The sequence below is a fragment of the Schistosoma haematobium genome, chromosome 1, assembly GCF_000699445.3.
Source record: "Schistosoma haematobium chromosome 1, whole genome shotgun sequence".
Taxonomy (NCBI): domain Eukaryota; kingdom Metazoa; phylum Platyhelminthes; class Trematoda; order Strigeidida; family Schistosomatidae; genus Schistosoma; species Schistosoma haematobium.
In genome coordinates this window covers 78,335,386-78,358,172 of record NC_067196.1, presented here as the reverse complement: position 1 = coordinate 78,358,172, position 22,787 = coordinate 78,335,386, and the positions used below count along the sequence as shown (strand labels likewise).

The following is a 22,787-nucleotide window of genomic DNA, read 5'->3' as shown; positions in this document are numbered from 1 at the left end:
TGATAAAAAGAAAATGATTTTATATGTTATCTTATAGTTTCAAATTGTTCTGCACTTACTTAGAAAGGAATTAAACAAACATGTGTTATATCTGAACGAAGATTAAATCACGAGTAACTTCTGAGACATATTAATGGACTAATATTATCTATATATTCTTATAATGTAACTATTCAATAATTAGATTAGGTATATTTATATTCCTCTTATTAGAAGCTTTATTTTGACCTATAATTTATTATTGTACGATTTACTGTTCTTAAGCTATGTTCAGTTTATTGACTACTGCCTCCCACGTTCACAGCCACTTTTTGCCTTTATTGTGTACAAATATTATTTCCTATTTTATGGTGCGTTGCTATCTGTTTGATTGATATATAAACCCAGTATGTCTGAAATAAATGATTCTATTCTATTGGCATATTAGAAGCTGGTATTTGGTGTTCTGGACTCAAATGGACGGGCTAGGCGGACATAGAACCAATAAAGACGCTAGACTGCCCATACCGGTCGAACGTTATTAGTTTTGGCACAGTGCGAAGATTGTATAAGTCGTATTTTGATTGATGGATAAATCACGTGATAAAAAACCGGACATAAAGTCATAACAACATGTAAATGGTTTTTCTCTTCTCTATTATAGTTTAAATTATTATACTGGTCATCAGGCTAATAACCTTTTTATAGAATAAAATAATTGTGTAACTTGGAAAAAAGGAGCGATTCTTTTATTGTTGACTTTAAATTCAAAATCAAACATAATTTTAAGTTAAGGATCATGTAACAATTAGATACATAAATAGATGTAACCCTGAAGCTACCTCTGAAGAAAAACAACTAACAAGTAAGTTGTGAGCAATAATGAGACAAAATTCACAAGAAGGAAATCTAACAAATATTTATGGGTTTAGGGCTTTTGGCGATTGTTAATTTTTTGATTGAGATCATGAACCGATTGATGTTAGACCACCATTGAGAACCTGGAAGCACTGGACGGCCGTTTCGTCCTATTGTGGGACTCCTCAGCAGTGCGCATCCACACAACATGACGAAACGGCCGTCCAGTGCTTCCAAGTTCTCAATGGTGGTCTAACATCAATCGGTTCATGATCTCGATCAAAAAATATATATTTTTATGAAATGAACAAATACACTGTTATTGAATAATCTTGACAAACAAGCAAATATGAAACTCATTTTGTAGAAAATGAAGCTTTTATGTCTCTGTGCTATTGGTCATCTTAACCTAACTTCTAATCATATCCGTTTTAAGTTAAATATCATAACGATTAGTTAAAACACTCTGTAGAAGTTTTATGCCTCATATTTGTGTAGACCAGTAATCGTTGGTAAAATGTGTGTGCGTAGACAAAATAAGATTCTCTAAAAATTTGGTGTAGCATCACTCAAAACGAAAAATAAAGGAGTAACTGATGAATTATTTGGGATATGTCAATCAATAGTTAGCAGATAATAATTGAATTCATTCTTTTTAACCTTACTGCTGACCGGATTATATTGATTGGGTTTGCAGTATATTTACTTATCTAATTGGCTTAAAAATTAGAAGAGCTATAAATGTTCGTCTGTTAGGAGCAATAGTTATTAGATACTGGACCCATGAGTATTCTTCGCTTACTCGAAACATATTACAACGCAATCTGAATATGATGTTTAATATTTGACTCATTTTATAACATTTCAAGGCTTGTTTACCAATTTTAACAAAATTGCGATTAAAAATCCTTTAATTAACTGCTCCTTCACTATTATGTAGATGATTTACAATAAAACAAAAACCTTATGATTTTTATTGTGTTAAAGAACATATTCTTTGGTTGCTTAGGTGACCGAAGGTACTCAACAAAAAACCCTGACCCTAGATTCGGCACTGTTTAGGACTCGTCAGTAAGGTATACCTATATTCTTGGAAGAATTGATGCAAAAACCTAATATCATGACATATTAAATGTGGTGTTGAGTCATTTAGACTAGTGGCTATACTGTAGTACGATTGACAGAGTTCTGTCAAAACTAACGAACTAAACAAACCTGACACTGGTCATTACTCATCAATCAATCGACTGTAAAGTGCATGCTTTGTAAAAACTATTTTATTATCATCTTTGTAAAGGCTAATAGAAAGAATCAGTTAAATACATTGTTTTCACTCAGAATTTCTGTCACGAATATATATATATAACTCCGCCTGTAGTTCTTATAGGGTTACTGCCGGTCCCAAGCCCGGGTAAAGGAGGAGGGTTGGGCATGGGGTTAGCGTCCCCATCCCGTAGAAAACTAACTCGCTAAAAAAACGCTTACCAGAAAATAAAAAATATATATAGAAAATATATATATATATATATATATATATATATATAATGTAGTTGACATAGAATAAGCTCGATTTAGAGTATTACTGGATTCAACAAATTGCTGGTCGCTTATTGCCTGAGTTATATATAACTTGTTGAATTACTTACGCTTGTTACCCCTCGTGGAGGAGCATAGGACACCCAAAAGGATTCTCCATCAAACTCTATCCTGAATAACCTTTCCCAGTTGTTTCGAGTTGCTATTCATTCCTTTGATGTCTGCTTCCATTTCTCGGCGTAGTGCATCTTTTGACCTTCCTCTTTTCCGTTTCCCTTCAGGATTCTAAGTTAATGTTAGGTGGTCTATGTGGTCTTAAATTTTATTTTATTCTCTTATTGTTGAGATTAAATTGTCCCACGAGTTACAGATTCAGGGTTACTTATGTTTTATAGTACTAAATTTAGTCACCTGGATTTACAGCACAATACTACTAACCAACCAGGCTGTCTGATGTGACGACTGGTTTACGTATGTATTACAATAAGCTCGAAAGTTAAGTTACTAAATAAATTTAAATGGCGGAAATATTTGAAAGTAAACAACTATACACACTTACTTGCACCTGAAAAGGTTCCATGCCATAGGTTTCAATTTTTGACGCTTCATCGATGAATTTTTCCACAGCTTCAGATTTAGACATGCCACTTTACAATTAGTAAACAAAAAATTACAATATATACTTGCAAATTCATTTGTTTTTATTTGGACTTTCATCACAATCAAATAATTTTACTTGTAACATCAAAGTATGTGTAATACAATGCGGATATCAACAGGGAGCAAATAAAACAGAAATAAGACCGTGATGTTTAAATGTCGAATGTCCAAATAAATAGAAAACTGTCATGTAATGGTATAATTATTCATCTGAATTTTTGGATCTCGATGTTTTAAGTAACCGACTTCCATAATATTTAAAATTGAGCCTAACAAGAAATTTTTATCTTTATTTTATTCTATGTTACGCTTAAAAACATAAATGTTTGACAGTTTTATACCCTAATTGACACTGTTTAGAATAGCATCCCTTTCACTTTTCTTCTGTCTTCTCATTTGAGACTTGGAGGGTTCTATAATTCCAGTTTTCAAGTTATACGCGGTATATTAAGAATCTAAGCTCTAGATATAACACTGGTTAATTTCAATTCTTGAATGACTTTTAAAAGTATCGAACGAAATTTAACTAATTATTATATATCAATAAATACAGTTAATCCAATTCTCTATCTATTAACTACAAAAGAGCATTTGATAGCGTGGACAGAACAACACTATGGGGTGCCTGAGAAGATAGTCAATATCATACAGAATTCCTATGATGGATTAAACTGCAAAATCGTACATGGAGGACAATTGACAGACTCGTTCGAAGTAAAGACTGGTGTCAGGCAAGGTTGCTTACTCTCACCCTTTCTCTTTCTCCTGGTGATCGACTGGATCATGAAGACGTCAACATCTGATGGGAAGCATGGAATACAGTGGACAGCTAGAATGAAGCTGGACGATCTAGACTTCACAGATGTTCCGGCTCTTCTATCACAAACGCAACAACAAATGCGGGAGAAGACGACTAGTGTAGCGGCAGCCTCGGCAGCAGTAGGTCTCAATATACACAAACGGGAAAGCAAGATTCTCTGATACAACACAGAATGCACCAATCCAATCACAATTGACGGAGAAGATTTGGAAGATGTAAAAACCTTTACATATTTGGGCAGCATCATTGATGAACAGGGTGGATCTGATGCAGATGTAAAGGCGCGGATCGGCAAAGCAAGGGCAGCATATTTACAACTGAAGAACATCTCCAACTCAAAACAACTCCCAACCAATACCAAGGTCAGAATTTTCAATACAAATGTCAAAACAGTTCTACTGTACGAGGCGGAAATCCGCAGAACTACGAAACCCATAATCCAGAAGATACACGTGCTTAGTAATAGCTGTCTACGGTTAGACACTATCAGCAACAACCTAATATGGGAGAGAACAAACCAGATCACAGTGGAGGAAGAATTCAGGAAGAAGCGCTGGAAATGGATAGGACACACATTGAAGAAAGCACCGAACTGCATCACAAAGCAAACCCTCACATGAAATCCTCAAGACCAAAGGAGGAGAATAGGAAGACCAAAGAACACATTACATCGAGAAATGGAGACAGAAATGAGAAAAGAATTGACGAAGATTGGATAGAACTATAAAGGAAGGGCGAGGAGAGAGTGGGTTGGAGAATGCTAGTCGGTGGCCTATGCTCGATTGAGAGTAACAGGCGTAAGTAAGTAAGTAAGCTGACAATATCATCAATTTATTGATTATCTAAACCATAAATAATCTAGTCAAAACTTTATTAACCAACGATTAATCAATATTATTACAAAGACATTCAATATTCTGTCATCCCTTGATCTATTCTTTTTTATTAAATTATTTTATATAGACTTATTCTATTAAACGTCTTTTCGAAATACCCTTCATTAAATGTGAATCATTATTGTGTTATATTGTTCTATCATTTTCAAGTATTATTATCATGTAACATTCCTGAAATTTCTGTTATGTATGTGAGTGTAAATCATGTCAAATAGAAATTTAGCATATTATGTAGATATATATACAGGTATGTATTAAATATTCACAAGACAAGCCCTCACATGGAATCCTCAAGGCCAAAGGAAAAGAGGAAGATCAAAGAACACATTATGCCGGGAAATGGAGATAGACATGAGAAAAATGAACAAGAATTGGATAGAACTAGAAAAGAAGGCCCAGGACAGAGTGGGTTGGAGAATGCTGGTCGGCGACCTATGCTACATTGGGAATAACAGGTGTAAGTAAGTATGTATTAAATATAGTAAATAGTTGGGGAGAGAACTACATTATTCCTTATTATCATCATATTTGAAATAAGATATTTTCTATTCCAAGGAAAAAAAATTAAAAAATCACAGTGAAATAAAACAAAAATCACAGTTCAATAAAAAAATATTTGTGATTTGATATAAAGAATGTTTGGATTTTTTAATGAACAGTCTAAAAAAAATTGGGCACCCAACAAACTGGTCTGAGTTTCTTTAGAATTAAATTAAATTTCATTGGTTTATTCCATAGATTATTTCGAATGTAGTTTTTACATTCAATATTCATTATTATTATTATTATTATTACTATTATTATTATTATTATTATTATTATGGTCTATAGTTCAGAAGTAATGTAATCGAAGCAAACATTCCGTGGATAACGATTTTTACTTTGTTTCATGTTTCAGTTATCAATATTGGCTTTAGATTATTAATAAATAAGGAAAATATAATAGTAGGATAAAAATAATATTGTTAAAACAGATGTTAAGAATGCATAGTATTTGAACATTGCAAGAGATTTTAGTGTTTCATGGAATTAGTTCCCTTTATAAATTTAAATAAAGCCAGAACAAATATTGATGCAGAATAATATGAATTCATTATATTTCATAGTTTCTCGTCAGCTGCTTACAACCAAATATGTATTGGAATTCTACATAATATGGAACAATTGATAAAAATGAATGTAAAGGATTGGAATGACAAAGGTTATCAATAATAACTACATATTCACTTGGTATTGTTTGGCTTGTATCTTCCCATTGGGGTTTAAGACTTCAATTGATCAGTCTGTTATTGGCATATGTGCCTACTATGCGTATGCCTCGATATTGCCTTAATTTTACAAGTTTTTCTAAGCGAAGATGGATAGTGGCTAGTAGTGGAATTCAGGACGCATGTTTCGTCCTATTTGGGACTCGCCATCTGGATGTATCTGCATCTCCGAGTTGATGTTCACCCTGAGACTCGAACCCAGTACCATTCGCTTCAGGACTCAGTAGCTGGCTTAGTAACAATATATATATATATATATATATATATATATATATATATATATGCAAGAACATGACAGAGGTTATTTAGTGTTTAGAATCAAGGAAACGTTAAGGATGGGTGGTGTAATAGTTGAGTGGAGTTCTAAGACAGATAAGATAAATTATGTGATAATTTTAGAGGTAATGAAGGATTCATGGAATTAATAAATTGATAAGATGAGTTACGTAATAATTGAATAGAATTAGAAGAGTTCACATAATTTAAGAGGGTCAAGTGAGCGGAAATATATGAATGAAAGGGTGGTTTGAGAATTCGGTAATGGGAGAGGAATATAACACAAACTAAATATTTTAAAAATAAATAAAATAACACTAATAACCAAAAACAAAAAATTGAATTACGAGGGTAGTAATAAGTTTATTGCTGTCTGTTTCTGAATACATAAATGCGGTTTAAGCTTTTTTATCGCGATCGCTTTAGTAAAACGGAGAGCAGCCGTACTTCTTTGTCTGCTAATAATTTTAAAAACATAAGGAATGTCGATGGTATGTCCGGTGTCAAGTAAATATCGAGCAATTACACTGTTGAGAGTCCTAGTCCCTCGCAGCCTCAATTCCACATTATTCTGCACCAGTATTTGTTCTGGCTTTATTTAGATTTTAGTGTATTTATTATCATTCAAATCAAAACAAATGTATACAAGATTCGTTGCATGTCCCATAAACTAAACTGTGATAGATAACTATTATGTATTTATTTAAGAATTAGAATAATGAATTAATATTTATGAACAAATATGTTGGTACTCTGATCAATGTCCTATCTTAAGATGGATGTTGACTATGTAAAACAAGTGGGTAATTTGATAGTAAACCAATCTTTTAATCTATTCATATATATTATTCCGTATAACACTCTGAGGAATCTTATACTGTTTTAAGTTTTACACTTTAGGATTTAATGTAGTTAAGCTACTTAACAGTTACTCAATGGTTGATAAATTAAAACAACACTCCATTCACATGGGTTTAAACGGTTTGTTTACAAAAGACTATGGATTGAATCCAAGTATATGAATCCGTAATGCTAAATGGGTTTGAAGTAAGTAAATATTCATTAATAGTCTAACTGAAATGAGAATCAACCACCTAGTGTTAACCAGTCTTTTTTCACTGCTTAGTAATTAATTAATTTTATCAATTAAACTTCAGTGTGGTCAACACTCTGAGTGGATCAGTATCAAAATACAAACTACTTCTCATTAACTGATTGGAGGTATTCGGTGGAATATTCTAAAACCAGGTTTTATACAAGTCAGTGCTTGCCACCAAAACGTGCCTCCAAAAACCGCAGGCCATATTATTCACCCTCAATGATATTGCCCCCAACTATAGGATTGGCTGGTACGCAGATCAGCTCTCTGATTTCGGGAAATATGCCCTGCTGAAAAGTTTCAATAAATACTTAAACTGAGCCTAAGGCTTAATGTAGGTTATCGTTAACCATCTAATATAATATTTTACGTGTCAACCGAAAAATCTAAAGCCCTATTCCAATTCGTGCTATTAAAATCGTCATTCCTATTGTGATAAAAACTCTGAAAACATTGGAAATATATTAAGCTACAAATCTATAATAGCCTTTTCATATTGAACTTTACTATCACACTACATTGAAATGAAATTTTAGAAACAAACCGTTCGCTTTAAAGCTTACATGATTTGTTCAAGTTGATTTTTGATTCGCCGTACAATAGGTTTTGTTAGTTGAGGAAGGACACGCATACCACCAGGAATAGTATCCACGTCAAAACCTTGAGGAATCTCCTTGAGACCATGTTCAGCTATATTGAATAAGTTTTTTTTTTAATTAACAAAACAAAAGACCTGTCAGACAAACAATAGCAACAATCATTGTATTCAATTGTTTTTTAAATCTTATTCGTATTCACCTACAAGAATATCTTTAATAGTAAAGTAATTGTATATTAAAAATGTGGTGAAAATGAAACACACAACTGAATAGAACCGAATCGGTAAGGTTGAATTATATTATACTGATGAGCCTACCAAAGTCAAAATAGTTGTAATTTTTTTAAGGTGAAATCCAAAATGCTAAACCAAACGGAATACTCCTTATGAAGTGTTTTGTTTTAGAAATTATCTTAGTTGCTAGACCATTTAAGACTGATAAGAGAAAGCATATTATATCGTAATAAAAGGAGAATTATTCGATAAGCATACCCATCTGATAAATATTATATTCAATGTATTAGATAGTGATATTGAGCTCTTTCTACTTTGTTCAAAGTGAACATCTAAATTAATCTATGTCATTATTAATGCAGTGAATAATAAACAACTTTGTCAAAGTATTGCTTAACAAAATAAGTTTTATTTATATAATTTTAAGATTATGATCTCATATCATCATTTTATCGATGCTTTTCCCGTAAATCTTGTATTAACTATAGGAAATTGCTTACAGAAGTAGTTATAGTTTGGTAAAGGATCAAAAACTAAACTGAGTTTTTATTGATCGAATGTTTCTTTATACTAAAAATAGTCTGCTTTACAATGAAAAGATCGATTACAAACCTCTCAGAGCAAGTAAAATCCCCACATACATTTGGCTTTCATTAGTGTTTTAGCAGTAGATCGTTAAGTTTGACAATCTTTATAATCAGCAAACAATGACTAACAAAAGCTTTTTATGACCATTTTTAGTTTCGCTCAAGTTTACCAGCACATTATAGTTTTTCCTCCTAGAATAAAAAAAGTCATAATATCTTTTCAACGAACATACATGTTGAAATCTTTGAGTGATATTGGATTTTCTTTTATCAATACTGACTATTAACTGTAAGTTAATTCATCTTTTATAGTTACTTCGGGCAACATGATGATGTATCATCTTTGGATATTTGAAACTATTCGGTAGATAATTGTAAATGGTCTTTTACTTCACAATGTTTGCTTAGTTTGCTTTTCAATGTCTATACAGCTTTATAACAGTTTACAAACCTTGATACTACAAAGCAAGATAATATTCAATCACCGAAATTCCAATACTATATATGGTAGTTAATAAAAACCACTTTATATATACATGGGCGTGAATTAAAAATCATTGTGACGACAAAAACATATACATGAATATCTGACATTGTGAAGAAAATAGAAAATAGTTGATATTTCAGAATAATTATTTATAAAAACAAACAATAACTTGACAACTATCATTAGCTTAATGTATATATATTCACATCTTTAATCTGCAAACTGAATGATGAATACTATGATCACTAGTTATATCTCCTATAAAATTTATTATATTTTCGGTTTAAAAAAATACTAATGAATGTTATTTAATTCGTTATTAAGATTATTCCGTATAAATGAGGAGAATAAAACTTAAATTAGCCATCAACTGGATATTTTATGCAGACCAACTTGTCATTATTGAAAAGACAAGGCCTAGGTTTCACCAAAAGCTCAAACAGCACGTAAGCAATTGTGTCTCATCCAATTATATCAAAAGAGGTTTTGTGGAGATTTTAGAAATTTCACTGATTGAAATCATGAGTCAATTGAAGCTAGATCACCATGGAAAACTTGGAAGCATTGGATGGCCGTTTTGTCCTATTGTGGGACTCCTTGGCAGTGCGCATCCACGATCCCACCTTGCGAGATTCGAACCTAGGACCGATCAGACTCGCTCACGAGCGTTTAACCACTAGAATACCCAACCGGCATCCAACGGCGTTAGTGTCTATCTTCTACCAATCCCGCTGTGTCTATCAAATCACATGTATGTGCGGAAACACGTTCATAGGGAGGAGCGATCGTGATTTGCAACCAAGGGTGGGTAAACACATATCAAAATGGCTGCAGGAACGAATTAATTCCATTGGTCAAATAAGATCACAGGATAGACAGACACTATCCTCTATTGCGAAACATTTGATTGAGACTATTTCTAAGGTTGACAGCAAGTCAGCATTTGTAGTGTTATACAAAAGCCTTCAATGACGTATACTAAGGTTTATTGAAGCCTTGGCTGTACGGAAACTTAGACCCCTTTTATGCATTCAAAAATAATTTGTCCTTACACTTAACCTACCCTGGTAACACTGATTTATTATCCAGAGTGGTAATCACATTGTTTTTATGTACTTTATTATTATTTTTTTCTTTGTTACGGCTAACCTTTAATCTGTCTAGTTGACATTTTAATTTTCATATAAAAATGTCTTAACAAGTATATATGTGTGATCAGATTGTTCGAAGTGTATTGCGCAAATATATCACATAATTCTTATAAACTTCGTCTTTTCACTGGATTATCAAAATTGATCAAAGGGACTAATTGTTTTGAATAAGACTGTGTCATAATTAATGGAAAGACTAAACAATCATAGCTAAAAAATTCATATACCTTAGTTACTATCATCTTTATTCATTACATAATACAGTCAGTCATTACATAGTACACATTATATCTTGTATCATTTTTGTAAAATATTATTTTTCTTTTTAATGTATCAATGTATTAATATTAAAATTAATTACCTTGTATAGCATATGCTGCTAATTCATAAATCTTCATTGCTTGTGCTCTTAAACGACCAACATAAAAATCCCTTCTCAACTGAAGGAAAAGTAAATAACTAAGAGTTGAAATAAAGAAAAATAAGTATAAGATAAGTAATCAAGTAATATACAATTTCATCTATGTAAAACATAACAAATATTTATATTCTAATTAAAATTGAGAATAAACAATATTATACAGTATGAATCCTATACAATAATTCAAGAATACAAAATGTAACATGAATGTTGAACAAAAGATCAGATAGATTCATTAATAAACAAAAACGATAATCAATGAGGTTCACAATATGAATCGCACGTAATCCAGTCATTTATTTACTTATTTATTTTAAGCCAGATTGATAATGAATAAGCATCATACTATCTTACAAATTGAATAAAATTGAAAATATGAACGACTGGATGATATCTAAATAAACTAAATGGAGTAAGTATCTTTAGAGCATAGTAGAGAAGATTTGTAGCTCAGGTGGATGATTTCGATGGATTTTTGTTCACTGAGCTGAATGTTTATCTATCTAAAGTTTGTGCTAATGATGTCGTTCATAATAATCATGAAAGCTCCACGATCAAACCATCCAGCTCAGAGAACAAAACTCTATCAAAATCTTGAGAGCATAACATGAATATTCTGAATTTAAACCTTGCAACGATTGTAAATATTCACTACTAAAATGAATTACATAATTTGTATTTCCTTGGTTTCTAATTGTTGCCTTAGTTTAGTTGATTTAATTTACGGTTTAAAACTGATATCAAATAATTAATCAAACAAAACAGTATTAATAGTAATATCAATTACAGACTATTATGCACATACCGATCATTAAACCAACGATTATTTATAATTATGTTTATTAAATAATTTTATACATATACATTTATCAGAAGGGGTTTTGTGGAGATTTTAGAAATTTCACTGGTTGAAATCATGAGTCAGTTGAAGCTAGACTACCATGGAAAACCTGGAAGCACTGGACGGCCGTTTCGTCCTATTGTGGGACTCCTCAGCAGTGCGCATCCACGATCCCGCACCCCGCGAGATTCGAACCCAGGACCTAAACATTTCTTTACATACCCATAATTGATAAAACGTGTTTCATTTTAATTAAAAAAGGAAGAAAAATAAAGGACAAAAAAGAAAAAATAGTAGTGAATAAGATAAATATGAATTTTCATAAATTAAAAACTTAGAAAATATTTAATTGTGGATTCTTGCTGGAATACTTCAGTCTATATATATATATATATATATATATATATATATATATATATATATATATATATATATATATATATATATATATACAGTTTAATAAGAGTATATTTTAATTATCTACAATTACTTCCTCTTCCTTTTATCATCAAAACATTTACTTTTAAGTCTAAGAGGGAATGGCACTATTAGACGGTCAGTGTATAGGAAACCAACCTGGACTGGACAACACTTAAATTTACATAATTTCTGTCCATTGCAATACAAGCGAGGCTTGGTTAAGTGTTTCTTTAAGAGGACCCAAAGAATTTGTACTTCTGGTAAGGTGGAAAAAAATGAAAAGTTAGTGACCGACACATTAATAGCAAATGGTTATCCATTAAAGTTTATTATTAGGTGCAAAAGTCAGTTAATGCCACGACCTCTTGTTTATTCAGTTCCTAAGAAAAAAGTTTATATTTATCTACCATATAGAGGTGAATTTAACAGTATAGTTTTAAGACAGAGATTGAAAGCACCTATCGAGAAAACCTATTATGCTGCTCAATTGGTTGTGATTGAAAAGTCTAAGCCCATGATTCCAAATAGACTTAGACAATGCACAAATGATTGCGTCACATCCCACTTTATTTACCAGTTTACATGTTTGTGTGGACACACATGCACAGGGAGGAGTAATCGAACGACGCAACCAAGGGTCATTCAACATGCGCCTAGATGATTTCAAAATCAATGTGTGCCAAATGATCCGATCAACGTGGGAGGTAGAAAACTAGGTTCATCGATAGCGAAACATATAATTGAAACGGTGCACATAATTGACATTAATAAAGCTTTTAGAACGTTGTATAGAAATTACCAGGGACGAATTCGCAAATTTATTGAGGCCTTAGCTATTCGTAAATTTGTCGTAACCTTAAATTTACCTTGGTAATCCTTAAGTCATTCTATGGCCTAGGATAACGCGACAATTCCTTATTCTTTATATACAATGTAAAATTGTTTCTCTCCCCTTTGTTACTTTTTTGCTTGAACTTTCATTTAATTGACCTTTATTATTTTCATATAAAATGCCCTGAAAAGTATATGTGTGATCAGATTCTGTGAAATGTATAGCGCAAATACATCACATTTTTCAGATCAGCTACGTCTTCTCATTGTTTTATCAAAATTTATAAAAGGGACAACGAAAATTTATTTGATAATGCAATGAAGTAGTTAAATACAAGTTACTTGTGGTTAAACATAACATGAATTTAAATCTATCTTATGAAAGATAAAATCATGTATTTTTAATAGTTGAGACCACTAGTCAATTGATGCTAGACAACCACGGAAAACTTGGAAGCAGTGGACGGCTGGTCCGTCCTATTGTGGGACTCCTCAGTAGTGCCAATCCACGATCCCGCCTCGTGGGATTCGAACCCAGGACTAATTGGTCCTTAACCACTAGACCACTGAGCCGGGATCCAACGTTGTTAATGTCTAACTTCAACTAATTCACGAAATTGAATAACATATCCACAGTTGTCTTCAGTGAGTTACTATGTCACAACCTACCCGGTTGAACTCCACTGGTTACTGCTTCTCACTAGAACTCTACTACTGAGGAGTCTCATAATAGGACGAAACGGTCATTCAACGCTTCCAGGTTTTCCATGGTGGTTTAGCCTCAATTGACTCATGATTTCAACTAGTAAAATTGCTATAATATCCACAAAACCCCTTCTGATAAAATTATGTATTCAGAAAAATTGAAAATGAAACAATTAGATGGAACGAAAAAGTTCTAGTGAGAGATGTAATGAAGTAAGAGAGAGATCATTATGGTAATGAAATATTTATCATTGTTTCTTTATAAATACACGAATCCGATATAATATGTCCGACTTTTGAGCCTTCAGTAAATTTAAGAAGAGTAAAGTTTGATTGTCGATTAATCATCATGAAAGATTTTATTAGACCAATTCGATATCCTGTATCAAAGAGATCTCATGGAGTAGAGTAACTGAAAGCCTATAATTCTTTTGACAGTTACATGCGAATTTATAAACGCATTTGACGGAAACATATTAAGGGTTTCTATCGATCTTTGACTGTAGTAAAAGGCATGTTATTTTATATAAGATAGTTGGTTTGATTGCAGATTAGGTTCTGGTCAGCGTCGTTCTCGAGTCTTTTTTTCATTATCCCTACAACGTTATCGCATTTAAATTCAGGTTGAATGAAAATAATGTTTGATTTTGCATGTTTTTTTAGTCTTAATATCCACACATTTTCTGTATTTTTTGACAGGTTTCCGCAGATGTCATTTTTTCCCTGTATATTTCTCAACATTCACTAGTTTTGCATTCAGTGTATCGGCAATACAAATCCTTCCTGTTCTCTGAAATGATGTTTAGACAAGTGCTTTTTTTGTAACCGACTTAACAAAATCTGTTAAAAATTCAGATATAACCAACATCGTGTGTCTTTTCAATAGACTGAACGTTGAATTATCCCATCCTCACTACGTTGTATTACAACATCAAGAAAGTGTAACTTATCATTCATTCTATGTATCATAGCGAACTGGATATTTCTAAGAACGTTGTTAATAAGCTTTAGCAGGTGTTTTGCGGGTTTTTGATCATTACATACCATAAAATTGTCGTCAATATACCTCGCATAATACACCACATCACAAGTCGCTCCTCTGAATTTAGTTTTTTGAAGATTAACCATGAAAACATCTACTAAAACAGAACCTAGTGGACCTCCATTTACTATACCATCAGTTTGATCGTCTTTTCATCGAATTTATTGAAAACACTGAATTTCGTTATTAAGATAATATGACATATACAATTTAGTGCTACCAAGGTGTTTATTCACTATTTCTGACAAAATTTATGATAAACGGACATATGTGATTGACCTTATAAATATTATTGCTTGCCTATATTCGTAAAACGTTTTCGTTAAAGAAAAATAAGATATCGTTTAGCTACAGTGCAATCAATGATTGATGATCTTAAGAAAATCTGTAACTTATATTTACCTAATTTGCAAAATGGTACCATTCAACGGAACCATGTATTTTAAACACTATTTAGATCTAAGCTGGGATCTTTTTTAATTAATTAATCAATTTTTGAAGAATAAAATAACTATGATTATTTTGTTCATCCTGCTAAGAAAGTGAATACGAATAAATAAATGAAACTAAAGTATCCAGAGGTTCGTCTATATTCTATTAAATTTCATAATCTTTTCTACTACCATCTATGCGGTCGCTACTCATATTACGACCTCTCTAAGTTGTTTATGAGTTACTGATTGATTTATCAATAAAAAGAATGTTAATTGGAGCTGTTTTTAGAAAGAGTGATATATATATATATATATATATATATATATATAGTAGTTTACCAGTGTAAAGAACAAAATTATCTAAACAACTTTTAAAAGCTGAAAATCTTATATATGGTAGGGAAAGTAAATGTGGTTGGTCACTAAGTGTGAATAAACAGTTATTCAACTTACTGTTTATTAAATGTGTGATTCCCTTTCCTCTTATTGATTTCTACTCTGTACTCACTGATAGTGACTTCTTGTAATCACGTAGAACAAAGTATTGTCTAACATTAATCTGGTTCTCTAGTTTGTTTGTAAATCGGATATCTGATAGAAAATGATTTAGTCTGTGTACAGTGTACCGTTTGAATATCTAATCTAACGGTATTATAAACTCGGTCACCAGTGTTATTGTCGTAGTATAGTCATATCATGTATAGAAAGAAAACTATTTTAATGCCCCTGTTATATCACAAGTAATAAATAATGATTTCATCATAGTTTGAGACTGTTTAGTTGATGATAACTAGACATTTTAAAGCTAGAAATCTACAGATAATAAGTTTTGAGAGAGAGAAAATTTTATCATATGTACTCAGATGAAAGTAAGTGATGAAGACAAAATGGTGCAAACAACATACTGTTCCATCTTGTTATTCAAATAACGGTGAAGGATTTTCTACTTAGTTAGATCCATCACCTTAGATGTTATAACTAATTAACTTAATAAAAATTACTATTTCATGTCAAGCGTTTAGTTACCTTGTTTGATGTTTCTTAATACAGAACAATACTATTGTACTGGTAACAGTAACCGCATAATTTACAAATTCTTTAATTGTGTTTCAAAGATTAATAAAAGACAGTATACTTCTCTACCACACATATTTACTGTACTTTATCTCATATTTCAATTAGTATTTGAGAATTAATTTTAAAGTAAATAATTGTCTATTCATTATTACACAACAGGAAGAAAGACAAGAACAGTTTTCTTTCAGTCAATTTTTATTTAATTGAGACTAAATTCCTGTTGGCATGTCATTTTCTTTCAATGGATCTCATTAAGTTCCAAACTAAAATACCTTGAATAAGCTTTTGAACAAATAAAATTGTTATTGTTTTCTGATATCTCTCTCTCTCTGGTTTACAACAGTAAAGATTTACTGCATAATTGGTTGATCACATTTGTGACTTTTTAAATATGAACAGATTAGTCGAAATTAAACAATATCCAATTGACAACAAAATCTAAATCATCTTCCTCCTAGTTAACCGATAAAAAACACCTAACTCTTATCCATATTTTAATTGCAATGAAATTACTGATCGTTTTATTGTGTTTACATACAAAATCAAGATACAAGTTTATCTTTGAGACAAAACTATCAGTTAATGTGCTTATTATATATATATATACAATCGTGCATAGTATTTATAAACTGGTAATTTGGCTACAATTCTGGTAGGATAGGTCAGGAATTATAAGAATAAGTATCTAACATGGAGGTCAGCAATTGTAATCAAACCTTTTTACTTGTATGATGTGAAATTTATAAAGCTTTATATTAATGTCTTGAACAAGATTTCCCCAAACTGGTCTAATTACACTTTAGTAAATACACATATTAAGGAAAATTATGAGTCTTAACATATAATCTAATGATTTTTGTTGCGTAATATTTCATTTTAACAAATTAATATGATCTACAAAGTATATACATATATAAGTCGATAGATCTGAATATGAGTTTTATTCGATACCTAACTAGTTTAAATGTAAAGCGATTGGTCCCTTTAATAAACTTCGATAGACTAATAAGAATGTATTCAATAATAATAATAATGTTACCTTTATTCATAATATAATTTCTTATCATTAATGATGTTAAACTCAAATTATTTGTACCAGAATCAAAGGCCTTAAATGTTAAATATAGATGTATAAGAAATTTCATGGGTTTTTTCTACGTGAAGTTCAATTATTCGTCGTAAAATGTAAAACTTTATTCTAATCATGTTCTATCTTTATAAATTCTCTGGTTATTTCAAATCAAAATATTGATTAGTATTTATAAACCGTATTCGGAAAAAAATAATCTTAATCGTTAAATTCACGAATTGATCTAAGCTAGACCATCACTGAAAACCTAGAAGTATTGGATGGCTATTTCGTCCTAGTTTGAGACTCCTCAGCAGTGCGTATCCACGATTTTACACCGCTGAAGAATCTTACACTAAAACAAGACGGTGATACATTGCTTTCAGGTTTTCAGTGGTGGTCTAGCTTAGAACGAACCATAAATTTAACTGTTAAAATTAGTACAACTACCATAAACTCCCCCATTCCAATAAAAAACCTCCCCAACTATTGTACATATAATAAAAGCATATATATATCATTGTTTAATTATGTAACAATTTAGAATTATTCCACTTAAATCTTATTATCTGAATAAATTTGCATTCACAAAAATACAATTTTAGGTGGTGAATTGTTACAAAAACTAAGCTCATTTGTCAGTTTAATAGAATATGAACATATTTTTCTTTTTAATGAACACACAAATGATGTAAGCCTTTGATTGAGAAGATATTTTAACAGGATAAACATTGGGATTCGTCAAATATATTTAATCTCATTATCTTTGCTGAAAATTAGAATCAACATCCATCAAGTTAAATTATAAACTATCATTTACAATGCACTTTGTATTCATTATTCGAATCTTACCATTGATGCTTAAGATTGTAATTGATCGGTCTCCCATTGGCATATGTGCATACTGTGCAAATTACCTCCATATTGATTTAAGTCATTTAGGAGCAAAGATGGATAGTGGCTATCGGTGGAATCCAGGACACGCGTTTTGTCCTATTTAGGACTTGTCAGATGGGTGTACTTGGATCACTCCTGGACTCGAACCAAGTACCATTAGCTTCAGACGTCATCATGTTATCTACTTAGCTACTGAGTCCTGATAGCCACTAGCTTGTGTGAGTTTTGCATTTCACTACTAGCTATCATTCACCTTATCATTTACAATGTTACGGTGAACATTATTTAATCAGTTAATAATGTTTATTACAGATTTTACTCCATGGTATAGAATTAATCAACCAGTATACACTGGAATATTTGATTTTTGTTGTAAAAAGGGTGAAAGTCTTTTTGTTTGATAACAAACAAAGATTATTATTATTATTATTATTAGTGTCATTATTACTATTACTATATCATTACAACGAAATTGTTCAATACTTACCGAATTGTTTCATTAGGGAAACACGCCAATGGATTGTTTGGATAATAAATAAATCGAAAACCAAACGTGGAATTTTTAACTTCTGTAAATATAAAACAGAAGATATAACAAACAAACAAACAAAAAATGGAGTCAACTAATTATGAATCAAAATTAATTATGTATAAATAAATTGACACGAGCCGAGATCGTGCATGCCCACTGCTGAGGAATCCCACAATAGGACGAAACAACCGTCCAGTGCTTCCAAGTTTTCCATAATGGTCTAGCTTCAATTGACTCATGATCTCAACTATTGAAATTACTATAATATCCACACAAAAATCCCTTCTGACATAAAACTAAATTGGAATAAGAATGTTTTAACTGGTTTCTAAATAAGTAACAAAATAATACATTTGAATTTAGACAGTTATATTAAATGATAAATCATATGAATTGCTCAATATGTATTGTCATTAATAATTTTGTAAATGGCACAAATTTAACATACATATAACAAAGACATTAATCATCTTACAAGTTGAATGTATAATGAATTAGAATGTTTAATATTATATCGATTTATCATCAATGATAATAATAATAATCACTTGATTATTCTTAAATGTATTGAATTATGAATAGATGTGTTGATTTTGTTTCTCTTCAATGTTTCTTTAATTAAAGTTGAAATTCATCTTTAATGAAGTAAATTTAAACTTAAAAACTTTAATGTCAGAAGGGGTTTTGTAGATATTATAGTAATTTCGTTGGTTAAGATCATAAGTCAATTGAAGCTAGACCACCATGGAAAACCTGGAAGCATTGAACGGCCGTTTCGTCCAATTGTGGGACTCCTCAACAAACAGGTCTGTTGTGAGATAGTAACTCACTGAAGACAATGGTGGATGTATCGCTAAATTTTGTCGATTAGTTGAAGTTAGAAATTAACACCGTTGGATCCCTGCTCATCAGTGGTCTAGTGGTTAACTGCTCGCGCGCGAAACCAGTAGGTCCTGGGTTCGGACCTTGCAGGGGGCGAGGTCGTGGATGCGCACTGCTGAGAAGTCCCATACTAGAATGAAACGGCCATTCAATGCTTCCAAGTTTCCCATGGTGGTCTAGCTCCAAATGACTCATGATCTTAACAATTAAAAACTTTATTCAATGAAGAAAACAATGTAAAGCCTAGTTTTTTTTAAAATTACAGAACAAAATGTTTAGTGAATGATGATATTATATTAAATGAATTCATGAGATAAAATTGTAATGTTATATCTAATCTAGAGACGTTATTTCCTGAGAGCACTTTTTAAAACAAATTTCTTATAAATAGAAGAGGATTTTTTGTAGATTTCAGTAATTTAATGGTTAAATTCATAAGTCAGTTGAAGCTAGATCATCATGGAAAACTTGGAAGCACTAGACAGCTGTTTTATTCTAGCATGGGACTCCTCAGCAGGTTTTCCATGGTGATTTAGCTTCAGTTGACTCATGAATTCAACTATTGGATTTCTTATATATATAATGAGTAAATAAGACACAAAACGTCACATACTGATCAAAAAGTATGATATGTACTCACCTTTAAGCTGTTTACTAATTTTGTCATTTAAATTGATCCATTGCTAAGCGAGAAATAAGAAAACGAGTGTTATCAGACAGCGACTGGTTACAATTATCTAAATTAAACTCAATGAGTACGGTAGGTTAAGAATGAGGTATATGGACTAATGTTAAACGAACTGATAGTACAAATAATAATGATAGCAAATGCAAAAGAACTGAAATATTATAAGGTCAAATCAACTAAAAAATGCATGATGTTTACAGGTATCCAGGAGAAAAGTGACTGATAGTACGTTTCATGTATCATCACCTAGATAACACAACACAGAAGGTTGTTATTCCCAAGCTTTTAAATATGTTAGCAATATTATATCTCACTGATGAAAGCGAACTAACTGAGATGTAATTAAGTCAGTACTTTATTACGGTAACGAGATATCACCTTTAAAGTTGAAAGGTATGTGACTATAAATAAAGCTTTTAAGGCTCACTAGTTAAGTAGTATATGGCTAAATTATTCCAACATATCAATAGATCCAGTAGCTAGATTTTTACCTAATATAAGATTTGAAATTCAAGTGATCAAGAAAGTATAATTGCATTAAACGAAATCGATTATATCGTGTTAAATCTACTGATGTCTTATCTCGTTTTGTTTTGTAATTATTTCACTATATTTCATTTATATATCCGACAATCCATTCACTCTAATCCTTTATATTCAATTTAATATTATCTTGTTATTATAGATCGCCTCTTTCTAGTATGTTAATTTGAACAATAGAAATTTTTTGCATCCTTTTAAGTTGTCCTTTCTGTTTCCCTCTATAAATAGGATTAGGAAAACTGTTACCATTTAAAGAATAATATATGTACGAATGTTAAGTAACTGGACTTATATTCTTTTAAAGATGCTACATGTGAACCACCATTCAAACAGTTATGATTATTTTCTTCGAACAAATGAACTAAAATTAATTTAAGATCACTTTTAATTTTTATCTTTTAAATATTCAGTGATATTTCTGTATTTATTTTGTGATAAGAATAGGTTGTATATATCACATGAAGAATTTAGAACTGACAATGGATATTACAAAACATAATATCTATTCTTATGAGCTGTTGCAACTGGAATATATTGATAATCAATTATTATTTTCCCCAACAATTTGGTAGTTTTATTATGATTGTCATATATCGAAACATTAATTTATAATGTCTGAGATTAGAATAGCTATATATTTTATTAAATAAGCTGTTTGATTGACTAGGAGTAATTTGTTAGTAATATCAAAGATTTATCTGAATCTTTGCAACCGTTGTTTTGGTTATGTTGATCACTTTATTACGATTATATATATTTTTTTAAATTGATATAATGAATGGGTCAATGTTAGACCAACATTGACAACCTGGAAGCACTAGACGGCCGTTTTATCTTAGTAAATACAAAAATCAAAGCCATATAGTTTAACTTTTAACATTAGATTCCCAAAGCATTTTAAACATAAAATGCATAATACATTTTGAGAACAATATACATTTGAAGTCATATGATATTCAAATACATGGCTTTTGAGAAGAAAAGAAAACAATAATTGAGTGTACAATAGATGTATCAATACGAAATAGACAGTAGAAAGTATACATACAAAACATCACACCTCAGAAGAAAACTTTTGTTTTAACTCTATGTTCAATCACATGATTTTTTTACTAAAAACCAAACAGTACACAAATCATTCACTATTTAACACATACATCACTTAATTTTATGAAGTAATTACAATATTATTTCGGTTGGCGGAAAATCGGTTGATTTTCTAAAAGTATGTTTCACACTAAATTCACTTAGTATTGTTTACTTAAATCTTTCCATTGATGTTTAGGACCGTAATTGATCAATCGCTTATTGGCATATGTGCAACCTGTGTGTATTGCCTCAATATTGTCTTAATTCACAAGCATTATAAGCAAAGATGGATAATGGCTAGCAGTGGAATCCAGGACACGTGTCTCGTCCTATTCGGGAATCGAACCCAGTATCGAGGCAATCCGCACAGTAAGCACATATGCCAATAAGAGAGTGACCAATCGCAGTCCCAAACATCAATGGGAAAATCCAAGTAAAACAATACCAAGTAAGTTTAAACTTAACCTCATTGTGCAAGCAAATGACTATCAGGACTCAGTAGCTAAGTGGATAACGTGATGGCGTTTGAAGCAAACGGTGCTGGGTTTGAGTCTCAGCGTGAACATCAACTGTGAGATGTAGGTACATCCAGATAACTAGTCCTAAAGAGGATGAAACGCGCGTTCTGGATTCCACTGCTAGCCACTATCCATCATTGCTTATGTTTCACATTGTTAAGGATTTAACACTGTTCTTCGAATAGACACAGGTCATTAGTGTTTCAATCTTCATTTCTATTTAATTTGGGTTTTAATGTCGTTTTGATTTGTTTCTACGAAATCATTCCGTAAAAACTAATAAAATCTTTTTTTTAAAACATATTCAACACTTACGAAGTCTTATACCAGTGATTACAAATAACAGTAT

The 22,787-nt window shown here is 31.4% G+C and overlaps 1 protein-coding gene across 2 annotated transcripts in view; it reads right to left on the bottom strand.

Moving 5' to 3' along the window:
- The window catches only part of MS3_00002188 (uncharacterized protein), a 57,974-nt gene that overhangs the window by 26,887 nt on the left and 8,300 nt on the right, over positions 1–22,787 (bottom strand). The window contains exons 4-8 of one of the 2 annotated variants that reach the window (XM_051209756.1): positions 20,241–20,283; positions 18,674–18,755; positions 10,811–10,908; positions 7,956–8,082; positions 2,933–3,020 (exon numbers count right to left, since the gene is read on the bottom strand). In XM_051209756.1, the coding sequence (XP_051075215.1) occupies positions 2,933–3,020; positions 7,956–8,082; positions 10,811–10,908; positions 18,674–18,755; positions 20,241–20,283 (438 nt within the window). Of the gene's footprint in view, positions 1–2,932; positions 3,021–7,955; positions 8,083–10,810; positions 10,909–18,673; positions 19,126–20,240; positions 20,284–22,787 lie in introns of those variants that run through there. The other variant, XM_051209757.1, reaches the window with a different exon arrangement.